At 37.5% G+C, this 25,691-nt stretch overlaps 4 protein-coding genes and 1 long non-coding RNA gene across 6 annotated transcripts; 1 reads left to right on the top strand and 4 right to left on the bottom strand.

The window, feature by feature from the left end:
- Positions 1-912: 912 nt before the first annotated feature.
- Positions 913-10,125, bottom strand: LOC117788500. The gene is made up of 5 exons (XM_034627285.1): positions 9,211-10,125; positions 5,510-6,324; positions 3,271-3,747; positions 2,196-2,744; positions 913-2,006 (listed from the first exon to the last, which is right to left on the bottom strand). The coding sequence occupies exons 1-5, from the start codon at positions 9,401-9,403 to the stop codon at positions 1,401-1,403; spliced, it is 2,640 nt and encodes an 879-aa protein (XP_034483176.1). The 5' UTR covers positions 9,404-10,125; the 3' UTR covers positions 913-1,400.
- Positions 6,525-6,845, bottom strand: LOC117788895. The gene is made up of 2 exons (XR_004617803.1): positions 6,806-6,845; positions 6,525-6,736 (listed from the first exon to the last, which is right to left on the bottom strand). It is a non-coding gene; the product is annotated as an uncharacterized LOC117788895 (long non-coding RNA).
- A 557-nt stretch (positions 10,126-10,682) lies between the features above and the next one.
- On the bottom strand, positions 10,683-12,342 carry LOC117787496 (NADH dehydrogenase [ubiquinone] 1 alpha subcomplex subunit 9, mitochondrial). Its single transcript, XM_034626040.1, has 4 exons — positions 12,187-12,342; positions 11,631-12,081; positions 11,208-11,573; positions 10,683-11,147 (listed from the first exon to the last, which is right to left on the bottom strand). Exons 1-4 carry the CDS (start codon positions 12,224-12,226, stop codon positions 10,754-10,756), a joined length of 1,251 nt encoding a protein of 416 aa, XP_034481931.1. The 5' UTR covers positions 12,227-12,342; the 3' UTR covers positions 10,683-10,753.
- Positions 12,343-14,334: 1,992 nt separating this feature from the next.
- Positions 14,335-22,896, top strand: LOC117787586 (zinc transporter 1). Its single transcript, XM_034626148.1, has 4 exons — positions 14,335-14,617; positions 19,149-19,373; positions 21,052-21,781; positions 22,034-22,896. The coding sequence occupies exons 2-4, from the start codon at positions 19,185-19,187 to the stop codon at positions 22,627-22,629; spliced, it is 1,515 nt and encodes a 504-aa protein (XP_034482039.1). The 5' UTR covers positions 14,335-14,617; positions 19,149-19,184; the 3' UTR covers positions 22,630-22,896.
- On the bottom strand, positions 22,830-25,526 carry LOC117787592 (glutaminyl-peptide cyclotransferase). 2 transcript variants are annotated; one of them, XM_034626156.1, is made up of 2 exons: positions 25,316-25,526; positions 22,830-24,063 (listed from the first exon to the last, which is right to left on the bottom strand). In XM_034626156.1, exons 1-2 carry the CDS (start codon positions 25,445-25,447, stop codon positions 23,125-23,127), a joined length of 1,071 nt encoding a protein of 356 aa, XP_034482047.1. In that variant the 5' UTR covers positions 25,448-25,526; the 3' UTR covers positions 22,830-23,124. The 2 variants fall into 2 exon arrangements, with proteins under 2 accessions (XP_034482047.1, XP_034482049.1); XM_034626158.1 differs by lacking the exon at positions 25,316-25,526 and adding an exon at positions 24,248-24,631 and having other exon boundaries at positions 22,945-24,063.
- Between the last annotated feature and the right edge of the window lie 165 nt (positions 25,527-25,691).

The raw sequence follows: 25,691 nt of genomic DNA, 5'->3' as shown, positions 1-25,691 counted from the left end.
AGGCAAAGGGTTTTACAGAATTTTCTATATACATATATTTTATACAATTTTTATAAAAAGAAAAACAACAACAACATCTTGATGAACAGAACTAAGGCTTAGATCGCACACTTAAAATAGAGTCTCTATATTGAAGATCTTTTACTAGATTTTGTTTATCAAAACCATTCACAATCAATCATTCGCCAAAAATCAAATCATTCTTAGAACTTTTGACTTTATTACATATACATACACATATATAGGCATATTGTAGTTGAATCATATAGATACAATCATATATATATCTATACATTTTATGCGTCATACATGTTTTAATTTTCTAGCATATAAAAGTGAAAAACTAAGGATGAGTTTAATAAGGGAATGTACCCTAAGAAAAAATACACACACATACACAATAGTTTTAAGCTACGAATGTAATCATTTTTATATTAAAAAATATTTTTCAACATTTATTTAAAAGTATAAAAAATGTTTGTTATTTAAAACTTCAACAGAGAATCTTGACACTAGAGGTCGAAAACTTGGGTTCTGACGCATTCCTGCGTGTTTCCATTGTAAAGTACAATTAGCGGTCAACAAATGACTAATGATACAATTTATTATGCGAATTTCTATGTCTTTGTTGTTAAATAACTACAACGTCATTTAGCTGTTTATCAGTGAAAATGAAACAGCTACTTTTGTTTATGACGAAATAGGTGCAATTAATGACAATCAAACACTTGAACAGTTGTAATTATCTGAAAGTACTTAAACATATTGACATTATAAATTGTAGATATATACTTGTGATCCAAATCACCTTATCATTTGTGTGAAATTTGCAACACCAACGAAATTTTAATATATTCGTTAAGTTCGTTACTTTTTTAACCCCCAAGCAATGTTAAATAAAAAAACATATTAAATTTGTTGCATAGCATTTAATATGTATTAAGTAATAGTGACTAAATACTTAGGTGATTAACACAGTTTCAAAACTAATACATATATGGCAACTGATGCCAAATTAGGTGTTTTATTTTTGGGGATCTGCTGTCGGATGTTGTGAATAACGCAGTTTAACTTAAACAATTATTAATTATTGTTTATTTGATTGTTGACAAGTGAAAAGAAAACGATCGCCAGGTGATCATTTGATTTCAAGCTTTGATTTCTTGCTAAAGACAGCCATATTGAAAGGTGAGTGAATGAAGGCAAACGGTTGCCAATTTAAGTACAGCACATGATAATATATAACTAGGTTTTATATAATTGCGTATATAAAGATGGATATCTAAAGATCATATAACTACGTTTGAGCCTGTTTCATAGACATCAAGAGAGAGAGAGAGAGTGTGTGTGAAAAAGTTTTGACTATATGTATATGCTAAAAAATTGAGCCTTAGCTTGGGCTATTCCTTGCCAGCCTCGGCTGGAGGAGGACTTTGTGCGGTGGGTGTGGCCGCTGTTAATGTTGTCGACTCTGCTGCATCTGATGCAGCTGGCGGTGGCGTTGGTGTGCGCAATGCACGCTCAAAATCCGCAACCAGCTCATCATCCTCATGACACTGCTGCATTTCGTCTGGCAGCCAGTTGTCCAATGCGGCATCCACATCGAACTGTGGAGATTGCAACGACTCTCCGGTTACATCAACTAGACGCGTACGCAATCTATTCGAGATTTGCTCCAACTCCGTAAACTTACGCTTAATAGCCTGGCCCAGCTGCAAATGCCGGAGTTCCAGGGATTGCTCAAACTGATCAATGGCACTGTCAACATTGCCCGTTGAGGTGGCGCCACCTGGCAGCGGCTGCACATGAATCTCCAAACCGCCCGTTACACGACCATTGAAGTCAACAATATTGTGCCAACCGCTGGGAAATCCCCCAGTGCTGCTTCGATTAAGATTCAAGGCGGCAAAACCAATAATGGCATCCTCCAGAGGCGTCGGCTCTGTGCTTGTGCCGGCACTCAATGCTGTCTTCTTCCAAAGCTTTAAAACGAAAAGCTTTTGGGTCTGCAATAAAGGTAACGAAATGTAATTAGACGCAGCCAACTTAGCTTAGAAGGAAGTTTGGCAGTGCTGCCAGATCTGACTATAAATGTAATTAAACGCAGCCAACTTAACGCAAAAGGAAGTTTGACAGTGCTGCCAGATCTGACGACAAAGACTCAAATTCAAACTCGAAATTTAAATGCTACTCACATTGCTTAGATAATCGGCGGCAACTGTAACTTGGAATTTGCTGTTCCATTGCGGTGTTGTTGAACGTTCCACAATGGGCGTGGCATAGACCAAGCCCTCGTGCGACTTATAAGTCTGTGCATTGCAGCTGAGCGCCTGAAAGGTCACATACGTGTTGGGCGGCTCGTTGGGCGGAAAACGTTTGGCAGCCGCCTGACGTTTGGCCTGCTTTTTGCCGGATTTGCCATAGCCCGGATTCAAAGGCAATCCGGCAGCGCGCACAATATGCAATGTGAAGCTCAACTGACTGCCAGTCGAGGGTGCAGTGGCAGCGGGCTTTGCTGGAGCAGTCGTTGCAGGAGCACTGAGTGCGTTCTGCAGCATGTCCAGCAGATCAGTGGTGCGTCTCAGCGGCTGTTGATTATTATCCGGGTCAAAGCCACGCAGTTGCTTTAATTGGGCTATTTGCGACTCACTGCCAATTGCCAGAAGCACCTTAAGCTCGCCCAGCTGTGCCTGCGTCTCGGGATGCAAAATAGGCGTCCAACCATCAATGGAGATGACGGGCAGCTAAAAAAGAGATTGATATGATCAGATATAATAAAACCACATCGAATATCGGTTACAGTTAGGGTTTTGATCATGTTTGTATTTTGGTTTTCGGTTTTGTTTATCGGTTTCGTAAGGGTTACCGATTTTTTTCTGGTTTTCAGTTAATAAATACCGGTATGATTTCGGTTCACAAAAAATAAGTAGTAGAAATGTTAAAAAAGTTAAAATATAAGCTAAAATTCATTGATTTCAAAAAAAGAACTATTAAATAAGATCGAATATTGAATATTAAAATTTACAATCGCAATTAGTTTTAAAAACGATTAACAACATAATGGAGTTTAGTGCTTGATTAAACCGAAACTAAACGTTATGCACTAATCGGTTATTTCGGTTAGAATAATTTCTGTTTCGGTATAATAAAAATGTGTTGTTTCGGTTAAAGTTTCGGATACGGTTAACAATTTCAATCGGTTAATACCGGTGAAAGGTAATATAGATATAATATATTCCATTTGCTTGGAAATGATAACACTTAACATACCTTGCCCTTGCACAGATGATTCGTAATGCTGGCATCTTTGTAGGCAATGTAGAATTGATGCAGTGGCAGCTTCACCTTGCCGCCAAGTGGACGCAATTCCACAACCAGATGCTGCCGCTCCACGCTGTGCAGAAACTTCTCATCGTTAATGATGGCAAACTGTTCCTGCAGCTGGAAGTCACCTTGTGGACTCATTTGGACGCACAGAGGTTGCGGTTGCCAGAATGGTTGCAACACCAGCTCCTTGCAACCGTTGGCATCTGCAGGTGACAATTGACGCGTCTCGCTGGCATAGATATAGCCACGTAGCAGACGCACTTTGGTCGTCTCGGCCATGAAATTATCGCTCTCCAATGAGGCTTTGTTATTGTTGTTATTTTTAGATGGCGGCGGCAGCGTGGAAGCGGCTTTTGAGTTGTTGCTCTCGTTATTGCTGTTGTTGTTCTTATTGTTGGCTGCAAAAGAGAAAGCAGGACAAGATTAGCATCACACTCCGCGACAGATCAAACGTATATATGTTTGTTTACAGACAGCTGCACCTTGAACCCCTACAAGATTGCCATGTGCTTAAAATGAATTGAATTGAATCAGCGTCGGGAAGTTTTGTTATCGCCATCGCCCTACGCCTGCTGACGGACATCGGCGACACGGAACAGGGCAGGTTAAAGGGGTCTCCACAAACAGATTGTCGATGTTAAGTAATCGAATCAAGTGAATGGGAAGTGTTCAGAGGCATTTAAGCCATGTGCTCATCTCATGTAGTAATAACTGAACTTTTCATATATAACTAAATTAATATATGGAATGGGGAAGCGGAAAAATTGGAATACCGGTAAGCACAGTGGAATGAAAGCTTAGAAACCCATTAGAGAAATTCTTATATTATAAAAATTAAATTCCAAGAATATATTTATCATAGTAACCAGGCACACACAAATCAATTCGAATCCCTATATGAGAACTGGAAAAGACAACCTCGGTAGCTGGATAGCTTATGCTGAACAGCTGTATGGAAATTAAGCAGTCAACTATTTCCATTTGATTTTGTAGATCTAAACTAATAATAATAACGAACGTAAATTTAACAAATGTTTAAATAGAAAAAAAAATAGAAAGTAAAAAGATTAGACAAGGTACTTATTTCCCATTTTAACAAACCTAAACTCGGTAGGTAATTTATAAGTATAAAATATAAATTATTTGTTTAAATTTAATGGGAATTCAAGAATAAATGGGAATTTCTATAACAATGTTACGGATGACAAAATAAAATAAGTATAACAAATTGATAAGTTCTTAAATCTTAATAGTCTTTGGGACTATATTTAGTAAAAACCTTAAAAGCAACCGACCTTTATAATAAAGAAATATACATTTACAAATCAAATTGATGACATGTCGTTTCAAATGTAGATGTTGCTTACGACATGTACTTGAAATACGAAAATAATCTGCGAAATAGGCTATACTTTGTACATAAAACCTTTTTAATATAGTTTGAAAAAATGTTAGCTTATTTTAAAATTAAAGCCCTATCTTTGAATCCTCAGTTAGATATGTTACGATATGTAAATTTCTATATAAATTTGTTTGAAATTTATAAATGCAAAAATGCTATTACATTTTAATTGGTTTTTACTCTTAACAAAAATGTGCCAAGATGTAATTACTTGAAATCGCTTATACAATAGAATCTATATTTTTTGATATTGCACGTATCATTTTCTTGACACTCATTTTTACTAAAATAGTCTTTTTATGTTGTATACACAACATTCAAATTATGTTAAGCGTTGACATCTATTAAAACCGAATTTTTGTATTTTTCCCAAACTTTAGTGGCTTTCACCCCACTGTGCTGCAAACTTAAAATTAATCGTTATAAATAAACATAAATAAATATAAATAAGTATTGGCAAAAGCTGTTGGCAGAAAGCTTAATGAATAGGTTGAAATAATAAAGAAAAATATAAAAAAAGACGAGGCATTTTGTTTTGTTTTCTTCGTTTCTCCGAATCAAATGAAAATTTTTTATTGAGCTTAACATGATGATGGGCAGCACTTTTATAACGGCTACCAAAATGTGATAAAGACTCGAAAGGAATAGAGTTGTCAACATAATGGTGACGTCAGAGTGCAAATCGTTGTTGTAGTTGTAGTAGTTGTTGTTGTTGCAGCTGTGGTTGTGTAGCTGTGGTTGTTGTTGTAGCTGTTTGCACCCACGCGAATTTAGTCAAATATATTCACCTGCGGCAGCTGCACTGTGGTAGCTATTGTTGTTGTTGCTGCTGCTGCCGTTGTTGTTGTTGTTGGTCTCATTGGCCAATGCCTTGAACAACATAAGCTGTTGATCGGCCCTCAAGCTAATCTTGAGATACAAACTGGCCAAATGGACATCACGACGTTGAATGGCAATGCATTTACATTGCTCCAGCAAGGATGCCTGATAGAGCTCGGCCAGAGGCAGACATCCCATGCCGAGCATCTCGTTGAGACAGGTGCCCGGTTCACGCCACCAGATTGTAAAATGAATGTTGCCCATCTCCTGATCCATGTCCCGCTTGGGCAGATGCACCTCCCGTTGTTGGGTTTGTCCAAAACGCGTGCATTGGGTGAGAGATTGGAATTTCTCCGATTCGAATTGCATGATGTGGAACATGGGAGCACGTGGCACTGCGTTAATTAGTTCATCCGACAGTTGACACTCCACGGTGAAAATGGGACGAACTTCGCTTTGAAGCAACTCCATGCGTTTGGTTCCCTCCGCCTGCAGAGTGAGCGCCTCCAAATGTAGCTGCAATGCATTAACATGGTTGAAGAGCTCCGGGGTAGCCTGATCCTGATCCAGTTCCCCGTTGACGACAGCTGGCAACTCCTGTTCCGAGAGTTCCTGCTCCGACCAGAGTTGCTGCTGCTGCTTCTTCAGCTGCTCCATTGCTGGCTCCCCAGCAGTGGCAAATAGTGCCACCAAATCCGCATCCAATTTCTTCATGGCCTCCATTATCTCGAGTTTAGCTGGCGCAGCAATTGCTGATCCGATTGACTTGACTGTACCTGAAATAATTCAATATATGTATATATTAATGATTAGTTGCAAATACTTGAAGGTATTCTTCCAGAAGCTTTACAATTTACAATTTCTTGATTTAAGTGGAGCGCTGCGCGTGTCCGATCAGCGCAACGTGGTTTTCTAAAATGATAGCACAGTCGCCAGTCGATAGTAAGTTTATTCTCACTCTCCCTCTCTCTCTCTCGCTCTCTCACTCTCTGCCTCTCGCTCTGCTGATTGGATGTCGGCGCCGGCAACAGTCGCCGTTAATCGCAGTTTATGCTTTGCTTTGCCATTCCATCACTCTCCCACTCTCTATCCCTCTCTCTCCTAATCACGCTGTGCTTCCAAAAGCCCACCGATGTTGTAATACTCTCAAAAAGCTATCATATACAACTGTACTTTAATCGATTTTCGCTGTTGTAATGAAATGCACCCGTTTTATAGAACCATTGGCATTCGATACTAAGTTTTTGTGCTACTTACATATTTTAATTTTCATCCATTATCTGTAATTTGTATTTAAAGTTAATTTTGCTTGCCAAATTTAATTTTGTTTTCAATTTAGATTTTTAAAAACACTAGATCATACTGAATAAGAAAATATGTAAACATAAAATTCATTTTATCATCAGGCCTGTTCCGGTTTTCACTCAATATTTTATAGGATTTCGTAAAATGTATTTTTCACGTTCCACTTAGGCTAAGTATTGAAAAATTATGTTTTTTCTTTTTATTATACTTAAATTTACCAACTCAAAGTGAATTTAATACGCATAATATTTCTGGAATAAAATTAGAACTGGTCAAAGACTTTTACTTCCGATAAATCTTTCCGAAAGTGAAAACCAGAAAAGGCCCGGATATTATTATAGATTATTACCACGTTTATGTTTTATTTTTCATTTCAATAAAATCAAAATATGTTACAACCGACGCTTGCCAGCTAACCTACCCAATCTTTTAATTGTATTGTAAGTTTGGCAACCTAATGAACCCAAAATTTATGAAATTTCGCCATTGAAAAAGTTACAGATTTGTTTACATATTTACAAAGTGTGTGCTTAATGAGTTAGCGTCTACGTCTGGAAGATTTGTGAAGATAGCGGGAAAATCGCAAGCGCAGTTTAGAATTAGATTAAAGTACGAATATTATTAAAACGTGTATTTTCAAGGTTAGAAACGTTTTTTAATTCGTTTTTTGCCTAGCAACGCGACAGTCGTATCAGTTGTACGAGATAAGTAAATGTTTCCAGGTTCAATGACATAACTAGAGGGAGATTCTACAAATATTACCGCACATAACCAGTAAACAGCAGATAATGTAAGGCGCTCAACTGATTAAAAACCATAGAAATTCACATAGTCCGCAAAAGGTAAGTGAGAAATGAAAGCTGAATACGAGACATAGGGAGACGTGGATTACTTTCAAGGCCTAGGCCTATTGATTACGGCTCAGTGAGGGTGTTATGTAGTGCTACTTAAAAACATATGTGCAGACATATAAACATACTCAGATGTTCTCTGCATTTCGTTTTGATATTCTATACGCCATTAGTCAGTGTACAGCTGGCCTGAGACGGTATATCTAATTAAAACATGTCGTGTGTACCTTAGATAATAAACCAGACTCAATATGTGTGTATCTAACACACACAAACACACACACAGACGCCTTTTAACGGGCTTTTCCACAATTGGCCTTCAGAGTCTGACGCAGAATTTATCTGAATTGAAATTGAAATACAAAACAAAAACAAAAAGCTCAGCCGGCAAACTGTCGGAAAGCTGAGACAACAAAAACAAGCGTGGAATAGGGCATGAAAGCGTAGAGCGAGATAAAGTTTCACACTTGTGCATGTGTGTGAGTGATAATTCGCTTGAGCTAGACAGGAGCGGACTTAAGAGCTGCAGAGGGAATGCTAACTTTTTGCAATGATATCTATGTTATTTATTTATTTTAACTCTACTAAATAAAAATAAAGGCTAAGCGCTGAAAACAAAGCTGAAAACTGAGAGCAAAAAAACAAACACACTGCACTCAAAGCGTTAAGTTCGGCTCCGTTTTATCAGCCAAAAATGTTTGGTCTTATCATCTCCGCTTTCAGTTGCTCTTTTTTCAGCTATTGCCAAACATCAGTTATTTTCCTATTAAATTAAAAACTTTGCAAAGGACTAGCAAAACTATTGAATATATAGAACAGCGGCCCAACCCCTTGCAAGCTTAACTCCGCTACATAGTAAAGGAGATTAAGCAATATTTATGTGACGCCTCTCAGTCTCTCTTTAAACTTGCACTGTGCATGTATTAGTGCACTGCACGTGTTTGCTATATATCGCACTATTTCTGGGCTTTTGCTCTTTCCTTTTTTACTTGTTCATTCGTATTCTCGGCATTTGCTTTGGGCAGACGCACCGCAATGGAAAATTTTGTGACCGTTAAGTCCCTGCAAGAAATCGTCAGACATTTGAATGAAAAACCGATGAAATGACGCTGAGTAAATAATAATGAATCGAAAGACTATTTCAAGCATTGCAATTGTTGTTAATAAATTAAATTTGGCAATAACATTTAATTGCCAAGGCGAAGGCTAGGCAAACAAATAAGCGTCTATTACGTAAGAGTCAACAAACTTTTAAGAGCTTGGACACAAAGCATAGTACCTAGATATACACATAGATACATACACTCATACATATGTTGGTATAAACATAAATATAAATTTAAAAATAAATAACATGAAAATGCCGCACAAAACCAAAATAAACAGACGCAGTGACGGCAACGAACTCGAGAGCGTAATCAGTTCAACAAGAGAGCGGGTAAGCGGGTGAGAGAGCACGCAATAAGAGAACGTAAAAAAGCTTCTCTTGAAAGGGACGTCACTCACCTGAAATGCGCTCGCCCGGCTGCGGCTGAGAACAGTAGTTGTTGTTGTTGATGATGGTCAACTGATGATCCTGCAGCAGTGCAGCCGGCAGCGAGGTCGACGCTGGAGGGGGCAGCGGCAGCGGTGGTGGCACTGTCGCAGCTCCAATTCGTACGGTTTTGTTAGCGCTGGCAGCGGCAGCGGCGAATAGCATTTTAAAGCGCAATTGAATTGCAGCGACTTTCAGCTGCTGTTGCTGTTGCACTTGACCCGACGTGCCACTAATCTGGACGTGACGATATAAAGCATAAATTTTGGTTTTATACTCGAAATTGCAACCGTTGACGTTGTTGTTTGCTGCCGGCAGAGGCAGAGGCAGCAAACGTGCTGCTCCCGATGCTGCTGTGGGCGTTGTTTGTTGATCGTAGGCGTGGTCGCTCTTCTTCTTGCTGCTGCTTCTGCTGCCGACAATTTCAATGGATGGACACTCGCGCAAAAAGTCTAAAAATAACGTGAGGGTTTTGCTGCGCACACAATAACGTAATTTGTTATGCTGATTATGATGCTGATGACGATTATGATGATGCTGATTTTTGTATTGTTGTTTTTGTTGCCAACTTGTGCTTTGATGTCTGCGAAGGCAGAGCTTTTTAATGCTGTTACTTCTGCTGCTGCTGCAGGCGTCACAGCTGATGCTGACGCTGACGTTTGCTGCTCTCTCCCACTGCTCACCCCACCAGATGATTTCTGCTGTTACAGCACCAACAGCAACACCAACACTCGACGCCGACGTCGAGGCTTTCGGTTGCCCAGGGCTTTCGTATAGGGACGCTGCTGACGTTTTCGCTTTGATCGATTTATCTGTTATGAAATTGATGCGGCTCACTTTGATTTCTAAGAACGAATATGTATCGTTGTTGTTGTTGTTTTCAGCATCAGCTAATTCATTTGATTTTCAATACGTTTGTATATACATTCGTTGGTAGTGTATATTCAGCTTTCATAATTATGCACTTGCACTTGCCATTTTTGTGTTAGCGCGCCGCAACACACACACATACTCATATACAAAGAACACTATGCACACATTCACATGCACAAATACCGAAATCGTACTGAGCGCGTGCACTTTTTTTCCCTGCTATTTAGAATAAAAGAAGTTGACTTTTTCTCAAATCGAATTTTCAGCCGCTTTTGCGGTGTGAATTTTCCGTGTCGCGCAGCTTGCACAGGCGAAAGGTTGAAGGAAAACTGCAAAAGCTTTTGCCGCTAGGAAATAAGAATTACCTCAAAAATGTTTGCAAGTGTTGCCTGCATCTGTCGAAATGTCACTTTGTTTTGGTTTTTTTTTTCAGGGTTGTGCAGATAAAAGCACGATATGGCAGCACTAACCAAGTATTGCATAATGTTGACGCACGCCAGCCAGTGTTGGTAAGTAAAAATAAATAAATAAAAACAGAACGTTTTTTTTGTTTTGAATTTAATTAACTAGATTTTTTTCTTTTTATTATCAGACATTTTATTTAAAGTGATAAACGCACTAAGAATTTCCCATAAACAACGTTCAGGCAAACAAACGCAACTCATCGCGCGATTCAATTGTTTTTGGTGGCGACGCTGCCTCGAATTCACCTAATTCAGCATCATAGTACAGAGCAGCACGATAGGGACGCAGCTCCCATGGCACCTGATCCTCCATATTCGTCAGCTGAACGCCCAGATCTTCCAGCGTGGGCACTCCAGGCAGCACCTTATCGGTGATGTACTCCCGCTCAACGCGATCCACAGACAGACCGGCAATGGGTGCTCCAGGACAAATCAAATTGGTGAACTTGACCTTCCACATGAAGGTGGGATCGTAACGCAAATCGTAGCGCTGATAACCCCATCGTTTTTGATCCTTGCGCATCAGGCGATGGAACCAATCAACCAATTCACTCAGCTGGTAACGTTTGGGGCTACAAAATAAAAAGAATGTATTATTAATTGTCTGGAATTAAGCAATGCAATTAGTTTACCCCACAGCTTGGTAGATGCGACCGGCGCTATCCGGATCCTTGGCAGCATTGACAATAGCCTGTGCCACGTCCGAAACAAATACGGGCTGCTTTACCGTACACTCGCCCTTGCGCCACAGTGGCATGGAACGGAACTGACGACGCCAGATGTGTGCATAGTAGCGCAGGAAGCGATCCTCCGAGCCATAGATATCCGCTGGGCGAATGATTGTGGCATTGGGGAAGGCATCACGCACCTGTAATTCACCTTCATATTTGCTCTTTAGCCATGGACTGCCACCGGAGACGTACACCGGCTTTGGATTGGCCTCGACATTCAAAGAGGAAACGTGGATGAAACGCTCCACGCCAACATCACGGCAAATGCTACAAATAATCAAAGTCAGAAAGAGATTTTGACTTATATATGAAATAAATGCTCACCTGGCCAGACGCGCAGCGCCATTCACATGCACATCCTTGAATTTAAAGTTCTTCGTCTCGTAGTCACGTCCCACCAGATTGATGACGACATTTGAGTGCTTGACGGCATCCCGAATGGAACGGGGATCCTCCAGATTGTAGAAATGGAACAGCACTTGTCCCAAATCACCGCAAACCTTTAGACGAATCACGTCAGAGTCATCACCACGATATGGCAATATCAGTTGGGTGCCCTGCTTGCCCAGCTTATTGCACACATAGCGTCCCAAGAAGCCGCTGGCACCGAACACGGTTGCCACAATCCCGTTGAAACTGCTGCGTCCGCCTGTGCCGCGTTTCATTGCCGACAGATTCGTTGTCTTCAGCGGACGTGGAGCGTCCTGTGCATCTGGTGGAGCAGCTGCATAGCCGCGCATGCACAGCACTCCCACGACACCGCTGCCATGATGCTCTACAAAAACAAAACAAAATCACACACAGATTAGCGAAACTGCAACCAACGACCATTACATAATTTCAGCGAGCGACTTTTTGAGCCGCTTGCAATGCCACTTACTTGCTAGCTGCATATTTCTAGTTAGTACTATGGCAGCCATATTGTAGCGCCGCTTGATACACTAAGGAAAGTTAATTTATAATTGTTTTTTATATTTTTCCACGCAGATTTCACGTCTGGTGGTCGAGAATGAAAACACACACAGGTTGCCACCCAGTAAAAATTTTCAATCTGGCAGCTCGTACCATATTGGGTACAATGTCAAAAATGGTAACTTTACAAGAAAATTACCATTTATTTTTTCAATTTTTTTTTTTAATTTTGCAGCTTTTTTTTTTTTTTAATTTTTGAAGAGTTTTTGTTTGTGAGTTTTTTAATTATTATATTAGAGTTAAATTTGTAACTTCTCTTCCCGAGGGGTGACAAAATTCAAACCTTATTTGAAATGTTTTCATTTGTTTTATTTAATTTTGAATTTAAAATTTTGTGTATAAATCTTTATTTAATACTAAATTATTGCTTAATTCAGTTTACATTTGAATTGTGCGCCGTTCATTTTCAGATACAGTGTGGATTTTAGGGCTGCAACGCAGAGTTGTCTAGTTTTGTTTAGAATAAGATCAAATGAACGGGTCATTGAATAAAAAAACTTATTTATGAACTATATTCTTAATTTTGTTCTTGTAATTGTTAACTAATCCTTTTTCATTTGGCATATATCCATAAGAAATAAATAATAATATTTGATGAAAGTTTATAATTCAAATTTGGTTAAAATAAGGGTGATTATTTTAATGAAGGTTGGAATTTTGTTGTGCCCCAGGGGAAGAAGTTGTATAATTGAATATAATTTCATTTAATCCAAAAATTTAATAAAAATTCTGCATAAATTTTAAAACTACTAAAATTTGATCAGTTGTTTAAGTTGATCAAAATATGAAAATAGTCCTTTTTCTGCGAACTAAGGCTGCCATACTGCTTTTGGGTTCAAGGCTGCCACCCTGCTTCAAACCGTCTTCCTGAGCCGTTACGTTTACAAACCTCCATATTTTATTATTTTAACATAAAATTAATGAATTTAAAATTTTAAGAATTTATGAACTTCGAATGCATCGATTAGCGGCTAAATACAATTCACAATAAATTTCGATTGGCACATCACCTTTACTATTTTTCCTTACATGAAGGATGTCCGATCTGCTGATGTAGCTTACAAAGAAGGGAAAGTTTACAGAAAAACGACGCATCTCCAAAATGTGGGAAAACGTACACATTTTTCAAGCGCCAGTGGGAGCAAGAATATTATCTTAAAAAGGTTGGAGTTAAAGAACGCAAACGTGCATGCAGTTATATTGACAAGTCTTAGAATGCTAAAGAAAGAAATGTCTTTCGAAGAATTCCTCTGATAAAATGTATTTCACAACTCGTCAGACTTTTGTGAGTACCTCTTTGTTCTATATAATTGTTGAGCGTGTGTAATGCATGTGCCATGCTCAAAATTGCCTTTTCCATGGGCTCTGCACGAAATCTATCATTTCTAGCACACAACGCACAGTAGGCGACGTGCCGTCGTCGTGAATAAAATAGTGTATATGCTGAAAATTAAAGTACCTAAAACAAGTATAATTCTACAAAGTCCGTACTTTATACAAAACAAAAATTAACGAAAACAATGCTCTTATCGACCGCGAAAAGCCGATAAGAAGCAGAATTAACTAACCAACCAATTTTTTTAGGTAAAGTCTAACGTTCCAGCGCCATAAAATTAATGCGCTCCTGGCAACAAATAGTGCGTAAAGTAGACAAACTAAAATATGTATATGATAATAGTTGACGCCGCAGTGATTACAAAAAAGATTGGCATATGTTTCATGTTTATGTATGCACTTTATACGTTATTTTTACTTTCATTTTATCAGCAGCAGTCTATACATTTAATTTTTATAATCACGATAAGCTGCACGCATAAACCCAAGCGCCGAAATAGACAACATAAACTGACCCTTTCGCTCTCTTACTCTCTTTTTCTTTGTTCCACCCACTGATAATTGCTGTCTACCTAACGCACGCACTGAATAATACCTTACACCCCCATACAAGTGTACGCTCACCCACTCTCTCTCTCTGGCTGATACGCTCTCACTTTCAATTGCCTGCCTGGTGTGTATTTATTACTGTTCATTTGTGCTTTCCATGGCATTATCATTGTCGTAGTTGTTGCGTCTTGATCTGTGTTCGCTTTTGATGCGAACGTTAGTTTCATTAGAGTTTCAGCCGCGCAGTCGTGAACGTCGTCTGAGCGCATTGGAAATATCAGCCGACAGGTGTCGCCGCGTGTGTGTGAAAATTAACGCCCAAACAAATTTGAATTCTCAAATAAAATAAATAATTGTGGTAACGGTGCAAATAAATTATAAGCCTATCGCAAATTTGAATGTGGTTTGTGGTGCTGAATGTGTGGTGTGCTTCTATAAATAGAAATTAAAAATTTGTACGTATCAAATTTATTATTCCTATACCAACAAATTAAAAAAGTTTTTACGCGCGTGGCTCTATTTTTACGTTAAGCACTGTCATTATTTTGTTTATAAATTTAAGACAAACGATACTTTTATTTTAGGCCCGCCAAAAAATAACAACAACTAGAACTAGACGATCATAAGGGAATCGCGTCATGTCTGATAAGATCTATAAGTCTAGGGGGCTTGTGCGTACCGGGAAACCGACTGCTAAAAATATTCCATTTGGGAGTACTATTATATCGGCTAAGTCAAGTGATTCGTTAGCAGAAAGATGAATGTCATCGTTTAGCAAGTGATTATTTGGAGCATGGTACCAAAAATACCCAGGGTATATTTAAATAGAGTTCCCGAAAAAATGAATGCTAATTTCTACAAAGAAAGAGAACGAAAATAACAACAAATTGTATGCAAATTTTGAATCGGACCTTGAAATAACTCCATCAAGTAAACATTAATCAATTATTTGTTAATTTTGCATTTATTTTAATTCTCTCTAGGAGAATTGAAAAACGGTATACACAATTTGTATTGAACAATTTGCAGCAAAGTCGCAGCGGCGTCTCATTAAGTGCAATTTTACAGTTAATAGGGTTTCGTTATTACAGACGATTCCATTGTAATATTACAATTACACTATTCTGTCGATTGTTGTTGATTTTTTTTTTAATTTTTATTGGAGAAAGTTTAAAAAAGATTTGTTGTTCTTTATTTATTTTACGTTTATTGATAAGGGCGCAGATATCACGTCGCTCAAAAGTATTAAAGAAAAAAATGCAATTTAAATATGCTTTACAGCCTGACAGGTGCAGTAGTTATAAGAAAAATTTTACTTACTTATGTATTATATTACAAGTGCAGTCTGGTTTGTGGGAGAGTTGTCTAAACAAGAGTATATTTCAAACTAACTGGGAGTTAAGAATAAATTTCAGATGGTATTATATTTTTTAATAATATGTGTTAATAGAGTGTATGATAAATGAAATGAAATGTCTGAAATAAATAATCCAGCAGATGAATGTAATATATGGTTCAGTAACCTACAAACCACTTAAGTTATTTAAAACAAGACCTTGTCGTTCTTTAAGTTGTAAACCTATAAAGTTCTAAATACAGAAACCAAAGGAGATTACAATTAAATGGTTATGAATAGAACTGAGGTTTAGTTACAGATTGTCAACTAAATATAATTGAATAAAAATAAAGAGAAAGAAAAGCAATCAGATTGAATAATGGCTTTATTTATTACACAGTGTATGCAACTTAGTCAGATTAGATTGAATAAATTGCAATCTGTAATTGTGTCTGCCAGCATTGGCACTTCACTTGTCAATTTGATCGATAAAAAGACGAGTCAATGCATCGATCACTTTATAAATTCAACGCATATAATTTTCGGCTCAACGACATTTATTTATTTACTTGCATTTTTTCCGACGGGTTTCATTCTCGTCTTAAATATTTGTATATCTTTTGGGCATCAAATGCAAAGGCAGAGTCAATGCTTGCATACAAATTGAGTTTGGCAAAAAACCAAAATCAAAATAAAAAAGGAAAAAACAATTTGAATTTGATTTGATTTGAAATTTTTGAAATGTCTTAACGTTAACGGGGGTCCCTGGCCCGTTTGCTTATAGACACTCATTAAATTGTACAAATGACCCTCCCCCTACAGTGAACGTAATATTCGTCCCTCTAGTATTTGCATTTTGACCATTTTGAACACGTCGACAAGGTCGAGCTCAGCCCACGCACCTGGAATTTTTGATAGATAACATAGGTTAAATGCGGTTTTTTTTTATTTTGAAATTCTATCAACATTTTAAAGTAGGTATAGAGAGGGAAGCATGTCAGAACATGCATGGACATGCAACGACAAGCATCATTTGTAAATTAAAAAATTATAAGAAAAAGACCATAAACTTAGTCGCATCATATCGTGTCATGACACGTGTCCATTTATAGTTAGAAAGAAGCAACTTTACATTATTTTGCCTTCTTTTGCTATTAATATTTTTATCAATGTTGATCCTAGATTTTTGAATAGTCCCAAACAGTCTGCTGATAGCAGTTATCACTGACTCTATCTATATGCTTGTATGTATATGTATGGCTGTCTCGCTCTCTAACAAACAGTTCATTGTTACTGGGTCGAGTCAGAAACGTTTATTACGCCCCACTGATTACTAATAACTGTCACTGACTGAGTGGGCATATATAAAAAATATAAATGAAAACAGGGTATACAAATAATTAAAATGCAAATGGTGAATTTTATAATACTTTTTGATTGCAGATTTTTGTAGATTCTTCTTAAGTTGAAAATTTTTTTTTTTATAAGTACGATAAATTTTGAAAAAAGTTTCGCTGACATTAATGCGAGTTTCTTTATCTTTTGTCTTTATCTTTTTGTCTGGTAAATTTTCTGGAAATAGTACGATATATTTTCAATAAAACGTATCCACATAAAAAAAAGTTTTTTTTACATAAATTAATATATAATTTTTTCCCACGCAAGCAAGAGATGATTTTCTCCAGATTCTAAATGTCAGTGAACTGAACCTTCAAGATTTTAATTCAATCCATTCAAGCGGATCAACTATTTGTATAACAGATTAACTTAGCTACTTGTATTACGTCGACGGCGACAGACTGAATGAACTATATGTTTAGCTATAGCTTTTGTTATCGTATGCGAACCCACTCCAACGTTACATTTTAGCACAATACTTCCCCTAGCCTGACACCATCTTCCCTTGTCCATCCGAATTGTGCTTAATTCAATGAAAATTAGTTCTAATTGAGGAAATGGACGTTTAGTATCTAGCCGCCGAATTCAGAGCGGGGGTACGGGTAGTACACATGTCAACTTGTGACTAGATACCAATTTTATTATCTTACACCTGTCGTTTTTTCGGCTTAATTTTGGATAGAGAGGGAGTAATATTTATCGATTTGACGGATCAGTTGGATTTATGTGTTAGGTAAACGGCACCCACGTGGGTAATTTAAAATGCAGTAAGTGCCTTTGGCTGTTAAAGCTAATTGTTGACTGGGAGAGGTTCGACTGATCTATTGGGCTTGCATCTGGTATGCCGTTTGGAATGTCTAATTGAGGGAAGATTTAGATCTTTAAACGTCAACTTATGTGGGCTAGTTTATAGATACTTTAATACTGAGATCATAACTAAAAATATGTAACTTATTCAGTATTGTAAATTGAATATTAAATATAACATAAATACCGTAGTAGTTCCTTAAATCTTTCAATATTTATTGTATGAGTAAAAATAATTTCTAGTCAATTATTTTAATTTATTAAAATAGTAATGCCTTTACTTATTATAAGCTACCGAAAGATATCATCATTTGCACTTTGACCATAGCTTAAAAACCTTATGGACTTATCATTTAAAAAAAGATACATTTACTAGTGAATAGATAACGAATTCAGTACATTTATTGTATAATTGCCTCATAAATAGTTGGGCCTATCATTTGTAGCATATCTTAACGATCATTTCATGGTTTCTTCGTTCAATTAAAATCGAATGTAATTACGAGTCTGTGAGTCCATCTATAAAAGGGCTAACCTTGAGGGTAAAATCAAACTGTCCCCATCGAGTGGTCACGTAATGTTACGTCAATGTCGGACAACCGACGAACGGTCAGGTAGTTGTAGTTATTGGATTAAACGCTTTAGCATCTTCATTTGCATGCCAGGCAGGCGGAAAGGCCAACCCACCTTTGATGAGCAGCTGCTACGGCGGTACCTCAACCCAACTGACCGTACCTGTTCATAAGGCTCATGATTACCATATGTGACACTACCTAACCATATGAGGAGATACTTGTACTCAGCTCAATAGACACCTGAACTTGACACCGTTGGGTCTCAATTATTTTAATGGGTTACTGCAGAAGGGTATTCTATACGTGAAGTACACCGAAAAAACCCGGCTTCCAATATTAAGAATACACGAATTTGAGTTATTTAAATAAAACCACTTAAAAAGAAAAAAAATAAAACAAACTTAAAGTCAAGAATTTTTCTCTAATTTCGTCTGTCGACAACAAACATTTTTTTATTCGATAAGACTGCAGATTTTTCTAACTTTCTATTAAAATATGTGAGCCAAATAAAATTTCTATAAGTTTATGAGTATTTTTATAAGTAAGAAGGTCTCTAAATAATTAAATATATTTGATCTATTATAAGAAAAATACTTAACTGATTTCATTTAATGACCTTACTTTTGAACTTGACACTGTTTTAATTACAAGTTTCAATAGCATCATAATTATAAAAGTAATCAAGTAATATTACCAACACTTTGTCAGTCTTTTGTGGTGTCAACTGTGAATTGATAGGATCAATAAAATGGTCTAGTTCCTCGTCTGTCAATTTAATTTCCATGTCACTGTGATACAATTACAACTCGAGTTCCTCCCATGTTTAAGCAACTAATTCACAAACTGTCAACACTCTGATTTCCATTGCAGTGAAAAAATCGTAAATTTTTCCCATCTGGACTCAAGATGCCCGCCAAAGAGGGATTACAAAGGTGTCAGCCAATACCACTCTATGTGGTATTGGTATTATCCGTGTGCTATTTAGTAATACAGCTGATCTTCAGTCATTTGACACATGCCTTGACTCTGCTCCTCGCTTCCTACCACATGTTGTGCAACATTTTAGCACTGGCTGGTTGCCTACTAACAATTAAGGTAAGTGGATCAAAGCCTCTTTCGTCCAGACAGGGAAGTAACAAGTTATTTTGCAATATTTCGATTTTAAAACTGATAAGCAAATCGGAACAACAACACAGCGTAGAAACCAGATGCAGTGCATTGAACTGAACATTTTTGTTTGATCACCTCTTAAAACTGGTTTCATTTTGTGCCTGATTTGGTTACAAATTTTGACTAATACTCTAATGAATATTTGAAATTTTCTGACGGCATTTTTAAAGGGTATACTTAAACAGGATGTACTCTTTTAATTCCGTATTTTTTATTTTTTTTTTTTTAAATTGGGTGATCTTGAACTAGATTAAAGGATAGCTTAGTTTATTAATAGAAATATTTAATAAATATAAGTTTGCATTATGATAATTTCTAATATCAGTATGACCTTCCAATCCTTAGACTATACACCACCTAAATTTATATAATAAAAAATAAATTTTTTTGTATATAAGTTTACTTACTTATTCAAAATGTCAAATATTCTCTTTAAAGGTCATACTAGATTATTTTAATCTTATAATTCTATCTTCTTGTTTAAACATTTTTGTGTAAGCTTAGAGATATCAATCCTATCACAGAGTTGCCTATGGTGGGATTGTTATCTATGATTTGTACTTTAATTAGAGTCTCATAATGTCAACGATAACAACAATTATTAACAGCTTGTTCATAAATTATGAAGGAAACTGACAAAGTAATTAAAATATGTCCAACAGGGATTATGATAAGACTTTACTGATAAGCACTTGTGATTCAAGATTATTTAAGATCATTGTATCTATTCTAACACGACATATCATATATCTTATACTCTCCTGACCTAGATAAGCAATAAGACTCTCTGCTTATTATAATATTTATAGCATAAAGCCAAGGTGAAAACTCTATTGAGTATATATGCAAATTTATGATTAAATCAAAACAAATATGCATACATTTTGTGTGAATGCATAAAGTTGGCAATTCGTGTGGTCGGTCTCTATTTTTGGCAATATTTTGAGGGGATGGATATGGGCAAGCGTGCCAGGCACGTTTCGAGATTGAAAACCGTTGAAACAATGGCAAAAAATGTTGAGCCTACACAAAGTTTGTGGCGAGAAACCACGCAGTGAACCAGATAGACACCAACACGGACAGTTAAGTGAATTGTAAGGTATTATATAATAGAAAGAGGCACAGACCGATTGACAGACGGTTTGTTGACTGCGTTAAGCGAAGCGTTAAAAGAGTTGCCAACAATTTGGTGACAGGTTTTTATTTTTGAACAGGCAGCTTTGTAATTGTTGTTGCCAGCATCTAGTCAACGGGGGGATCAACATTTTTTAGGCATTATTTGGCTGTAAATTTAAAAATGCTTTAAAAATTAGATATTGGCGAAAATTACTTTTATACGCTTTTTTTATTCCTGTTGGCATTTCAAGTAAATCTTACAAATACTCAGATATTCAACAAGTTAATATTTTGTACGTACATAAACTCTTATACTATTTTTAGACATTTTATAAGTACTTGAGATATTCAATTAGCACCCAAATGAGACTCCTATGATGTAACTTTCAAAGCTTCAGCTAAAGCTCTCTCGCGTAGACTCTTATATCAAAGCTCTCTCAGACAACCCTTATCTCATTCGACTTGCCTCTTTCTATTCCTCCAACAGCACGGCAGACACAATGGAACAGAAAAAGAGAAGACACCAGTGGCGCCCATTAAGAACACAAATACTACGGAGGACAAGATTACCGTGGTGTTAACCGTAAGCGAGGTCGAGGAGCAGCAGCAATTGGCAAAACGCGAGTCGAGGGAACAAAAGCTACGTAATACCTTTGGTTGGGCTCGCATCGATATTCTGACCATGCTGATCGTGTTCATCATATTGGCCGCGTTGTCCTTTTCGCTTGTTGTGGAGGCGCTGCAGACGCTGGTACACATCGATCATCAGGATACAATGCATCTGCCCATACCCGTGATGATGTTAGGCATTGTCGGTCTCATACTAAACGGCCTCACTTATTTCTTGATCGGTGGCTATACCCTGCATCAGGGCAGTTTTCTTCATCTGACGCCGGCCGGCAATGTTGTCCTGGAACGTTCCATTTCCAGCCATTCCAATTTGGCACTCAAGTCTACGGATCGTGCTCTGACCAAATCTGCGAGCAACGATCGTCAGTTGCGAGAATCGCTGGAGGCGGAGGGCGGCAATGTTTACTTCGCAACGAAGCGACAGGGTGCTGTCGAGATGCTGCGCGATGTGTCCAGCACCCTGTTTGTAATAGTCTGTGCGGCCATTGTCTATGTCGCTGAGGATGAGCAGCACACGGCCAAGTTTATAGATCCAGTTTTATCAATATTCTCTTGCGTTTTGCTGGTGTCATTGAGTTATCCATACAGTAAGTAAAAATTTCAACAACTATAACAGTTTCTCATATAAAGTCTGTATAACAGATTCTCACATACCGTCTGTATAACAGATTCTCATATAACGCATGTATAACAGTTTCTCATATACCGTCTGATCGTCAAAAAATATAATCCAAAGGAGTTGTAGATGTAGATTTTTCTATGCGATTACACCTTAGAATCAGTATAACACTTTTACAATAAAAGCATAACAAATAATTTTGTACTGTTTTTTTTTACAGTGAAGGAATCCTGCCTCATTCTGCTGCAAACGATACCCGCCTCAATTGATTTGGAGATCTTTGAGCGGACACTGGTTAGCAAATTTCCGGAAATTATCAGCTATCACGATCTGCACATTTGGCAGCTGGCAGCAAACAGTTATGTGGCCACCATTCACATACAGTTCCAGAATCCCAAACTATATCTGACGATCATTGAGAAGGTTCGTGGATATTTCCATGAACAGGGAATCACAGAGGTCACCATACAGCCGGAGTTCTATCCGTCGACCAATAAAAATGCATCTGCATCTTTGGAATGCCTGATGCAGTGCCAGGCAGCCGAGTGCATTGAGAAGGTTTGCTGTCGGGATTCACGATCTGATTTACGTGAGGTTAGCGAAAGTCCAATGCCAACGCCGCCAAAGACCAAATCCTGTGCTGAACTAAGCACAATAGTTGTGGACAAACCCAACGAGTTAAGTGTAACGCAGCTTATGAAAAGAGTACAGGATGTTCAGATGAACGAGGATCCTTCGTTGCCTGTCTCTCCGTCCAGCATATCGCTGCCCGCCACTGCAACAACAACAACAACACCTGAAGCCAAATCCTGTTGATTTCCCATCTCCAGCCAACTTAGTATTTAGGCAGCGACTTTACGATTTTAGCTAGAACATAAGTTTATTTTAATAATTAATTTCTGCATTTATGCGAAGTTTGAATTCAAGATAATGTTGTCATACAAAACGATCTAGCATAAATGTAGCATTTATTTGCCATAAAAATTGGGAGCTAACATTTAAACATGAGACGCTTGAGTTTTAACACGTTTATTATAAGACATATTTAATAAGTTAAACAAATAAATGTTGCTTTTAAGTTTATTAAATGTATTTACATTTAAACTTAGCATTTTATAAATATTTATAAAATATATTTGTAGATTTGTTTTATTTTAAACACTTCTGCGTCAGCAAGCTCGAATTCAATTTAAATACATACAACGTCAACAAAATCCACAGTAAACAGTTAAACAATTAACGATACCGCGTATCAGGTATTAGACAGGTTAACGTGATAAGGCTTCATTAGTTAAGTTGTAGCTGGGGCTTTTACTTTCCGCCCAGCAGATACTCCAGCGTAAAGAGTCGTATAATCAGCGCTAAATTGTTTGTTGTCGCATAATCGATCACGCTCTCGTTATCGTGCTGTGTGTGCCACACACTGGGGAAGGGCATTGGTATTAGGTGTAGGATGGGTACGTTCCGACGAAGGAATGGTATATGATCGTCTTCGACATGGCCGCTCCTCAGAGCTTGTGACTGAAAGTAGCGTGAACTATCACGTTGCAAGACACCACTGTTGGCATAGCGCTCCAGCAGCGATTGCTCCGAGAGACGCTGCTCGAGATCCGCCAATCGCATATACCACAGCTCGGTGTTGGCGAAGAAGCTATAGAAGGCGGGATCTGGTGCACCCAGCAGATCGAGCAGCACCATCATATCAATGCGATCCAATTTGCCCTCCTTCTCCCAATGTTTGGCCAAATGCCTGGCACCATATATCGAATCCTTGGGACCCCATTGATCAAACGCCTCCTCGCCATCAAAAAAGAGCAGCATCAAGCTAAGTTTGGCCGATTGAAGTGGTTTAAGCTGCTTCTGCAACACCTTGGCCAGGTTTAAGAGCATGGCACAGGGTACTGCCGAGTCGGTGGCACCCACAAATTCCACATCCGGCATATATTTGCTGTCATAGTGACAGGCAAGAATCAGATAACGTTCCGCCTGCGGATTAAGCGTTGCGATAATGTTGTGAAAATGCAAATCTCCAACAATTGGTGCCCTGTCATGGAAACTATTGAGCTCCACATGCCAGTCCAGATCCCTGAGGCTATCAACAATATATTGCCGCACAATTGTGTGATTTCCCGTGCCAACCACACGGGGTATTAAAATATTTTGCACAGCTTCACGTAGATGTTGTCTGTCCGATAAATTGCTGTACTCCAAAAACTGCGACTCGGAAAGCTGACTGGGATTGTAGACATTCTGAAAGAGTTGAAACTCATTCATTATAGTTATTCCTATTGATTCTCATTTCGTATGGTTTTTAAAACAAGTTAGAAGTTAGTCAAAATAAGTAAGTTTTTATGTCAAAAAAGTTACGTGACATACTGTATTTACAGCTGTTAAACTTATTATGGTTATTGTTGTAGCTGTTTGTGGATGGTACCTGTTTGCGGCCAACCAAATAATCAGCTGTGGCTTGTCCTTTAACTGAGGTGGCTAATAAGGCTACCTGCAGGCATAAAGAAGGCCACAAATACTGTCGTATTCTGTGAAGCTGGAGCGATAGCATGTTTACTATTGCTACGTGGACAACGTTATAAAGTTTTTTTTTGTTGTTTGTTTGTCTTTCTATTCTGTTTTTATTATTCGCACAGGTGGTTGCAGCTGTGGTCTAGTTTTTCATGCTGTACCACACATACGTGTGTGTATGTATTATTTATATTGCAACGTGTCGAAGTAGTCTCTTTCAGAAACATAATTATACTAAAACTTATTACATTATTAATAAATAACGTAACTAATCGGCTAATCACCGATACAAACAAAATAAAGTTTTGAAGTTGCCACCTGACAGAAAAAGCTGCTATCTCTTTACGTTGCCACCCCTAGAAATCTGATCTAAAACATTTTCCATAGTTTGTCCACTTCGCGGAAGGTTTCTTTTATTAAATTTTGAAGCTATAATTTGTTTATTATTTTTGCAGAATATATGTTCTAATTTGGTCGAATTTCGGTTCTTTTAAAAAAATTAAATTTGAAACCTTTAATAAACTTTCAACCTTCATACAATCATTAATCTTTATTTTAATTAATTTCGCAATTTAATTTCGCTCCGTTTTGACTATATTTTTGTTAAATCGAACTCTGAAAATAGCCAGAACTAGCTGTAAAATAGCTTAGTTGTCCACAGTGCTGACTGTCAGCCCTTTTTTTTTTTGACATAGCTATTTAAATAGGTTGGCAGCACAACTCATATATTGATAACCAAATTAAATAGAAATTAAAATAAAATACAAAATTGATAGAATAGAATGTTTAGACGTATTTTTAGAAAGCATACAATTTAAGTTATGGATGAATAAGCTGCTAATCTCAACTAACAAATTTGCGCTTAATGAATAAACAAAAATAATATCAATTTTTAAGACGAAAGGAGGGCGTATTTAATTAAATGCTGTATTTCAATTAAAATACATGCAGTTTACTTAATGCTGGGACAGTTGTAACTCACCACATCTTTTGCTTCAAAGCAAACGCCTAGATTGTAAATTTGTTTACTTCGGTTTGGCAGAATTTTCCGGATTGCATTTGTCCAGCTACAGTTACGCACAATAGTTTTGCCCCAACCGAATAAACCTCGCATATCTCTTTAAATATATATATATTTAATACACAATTATTAACACGACACGGTAACAACAATATGATGGATTGACTCCGGAGAAATTACAATATGTTGCGCGTGTTTTGTTATCGAAAATTATGCAATGGAATGATTACAGTACCGTACACGATACACGTACACCTTTTACAGAGCTACTTTCACTCCCTTGTCACATAGAGTCCGACAAATAAACATACTATTTGTAGGTAGTTGTAGTTATTTT

Source organism: Drosophila innubila (assembly GCF_004354385.1).
Source record: "Drosophila innubila isolate TH190305 chromosome 3L unlocalized genomic scaffold, UK_Dinn_1.0 0_D_3L, whole genome shotgun sequence".
Lineage (NCBI taxonomy): Eukaryota > Metazoa > Arthropoda > Insecta > Diptera > Drosophilidae > Drosophila > Drosophila innubila.
Note: the sequence above shows the minus strand (reverse complement) of the source record. Positions and strands in the feature narration are given on the sequence as shown.

Coding starts and splice junctions, on each gene's coding strand:
- LOC117787496 (XM_034626040.1), bottom strand. CDS start 12,226: ATGGCTGCCATAGTACTAACTAGAAATATGCAGCTAGCAA. Junction 12,082..12,186: donor TAGAAATATGCAGCTAGCAA/GTAAGTGGCATT, acceptor TTGTTTTTGTAG/AGCATCATGGCAGCGGTGTC. Junction 11,148..11,207: donor CGCATCTACCAAGCTGTGGG/GTAAACTAATTG, acceptor TTTATTTTGTAG/CCCCAAACGTTACCAGCTGA.
- LOC117787586 (XM_034626148.1), top strand. CDS start 19,185: ATGCCCGCCAAAGAGGGATTACAAAGGTGTCAGCCAATACCACTCTAT. Junction 19,374..21,051: donor GTTGCCTACTAACAATTAAG/GTAAGTGGATCA, acceptor TTCCTCCAACAG/CACGGCAGACACAATGGAAC. Junction 21,782..22,033: donor GTCATTGAGTTATCCATACA/GTAAGTAAAAAT, acceptor TTTTTTTTACAG/TGAAGGAATCCTGCCTCATT.
- LOC117787592 (XM_034626156.1), bottom strand. CDS start 25,447: ATGCGAGGTTTATTCGGTTGGGGCAAAACTATTGTGCGTAACTGTAGC. Junction 24,064..25,315: donor GCTTTGAAGCAAAAGATGTG/GTGAGTTACAAC, acceptor CAACTCTTTCAG/AATGTCTACAATCCCAGTCA.
- LOC117788500 (XM_034627285.1), bottom strand. CDS start 9,403: ATGCTATTCGCCGCTGCCGCTGCCAGCGCTAACAAAACCGTACGAATT. Junction 2,745..3,270: donor ATCATCTGTGCAAGGGCAAG/GTATGTTAAGTG, acceptor TCTCTTTTTTAG/CTGCCCGTCATCTCCATTGA. Junction 2,007..2,195: donor CCGCCGATTATCTAAGCAAT/GTGAGTAGCATT, acceptor CCTTTATTGCAG/ACCCAAAAGCTTTTCGTTTT.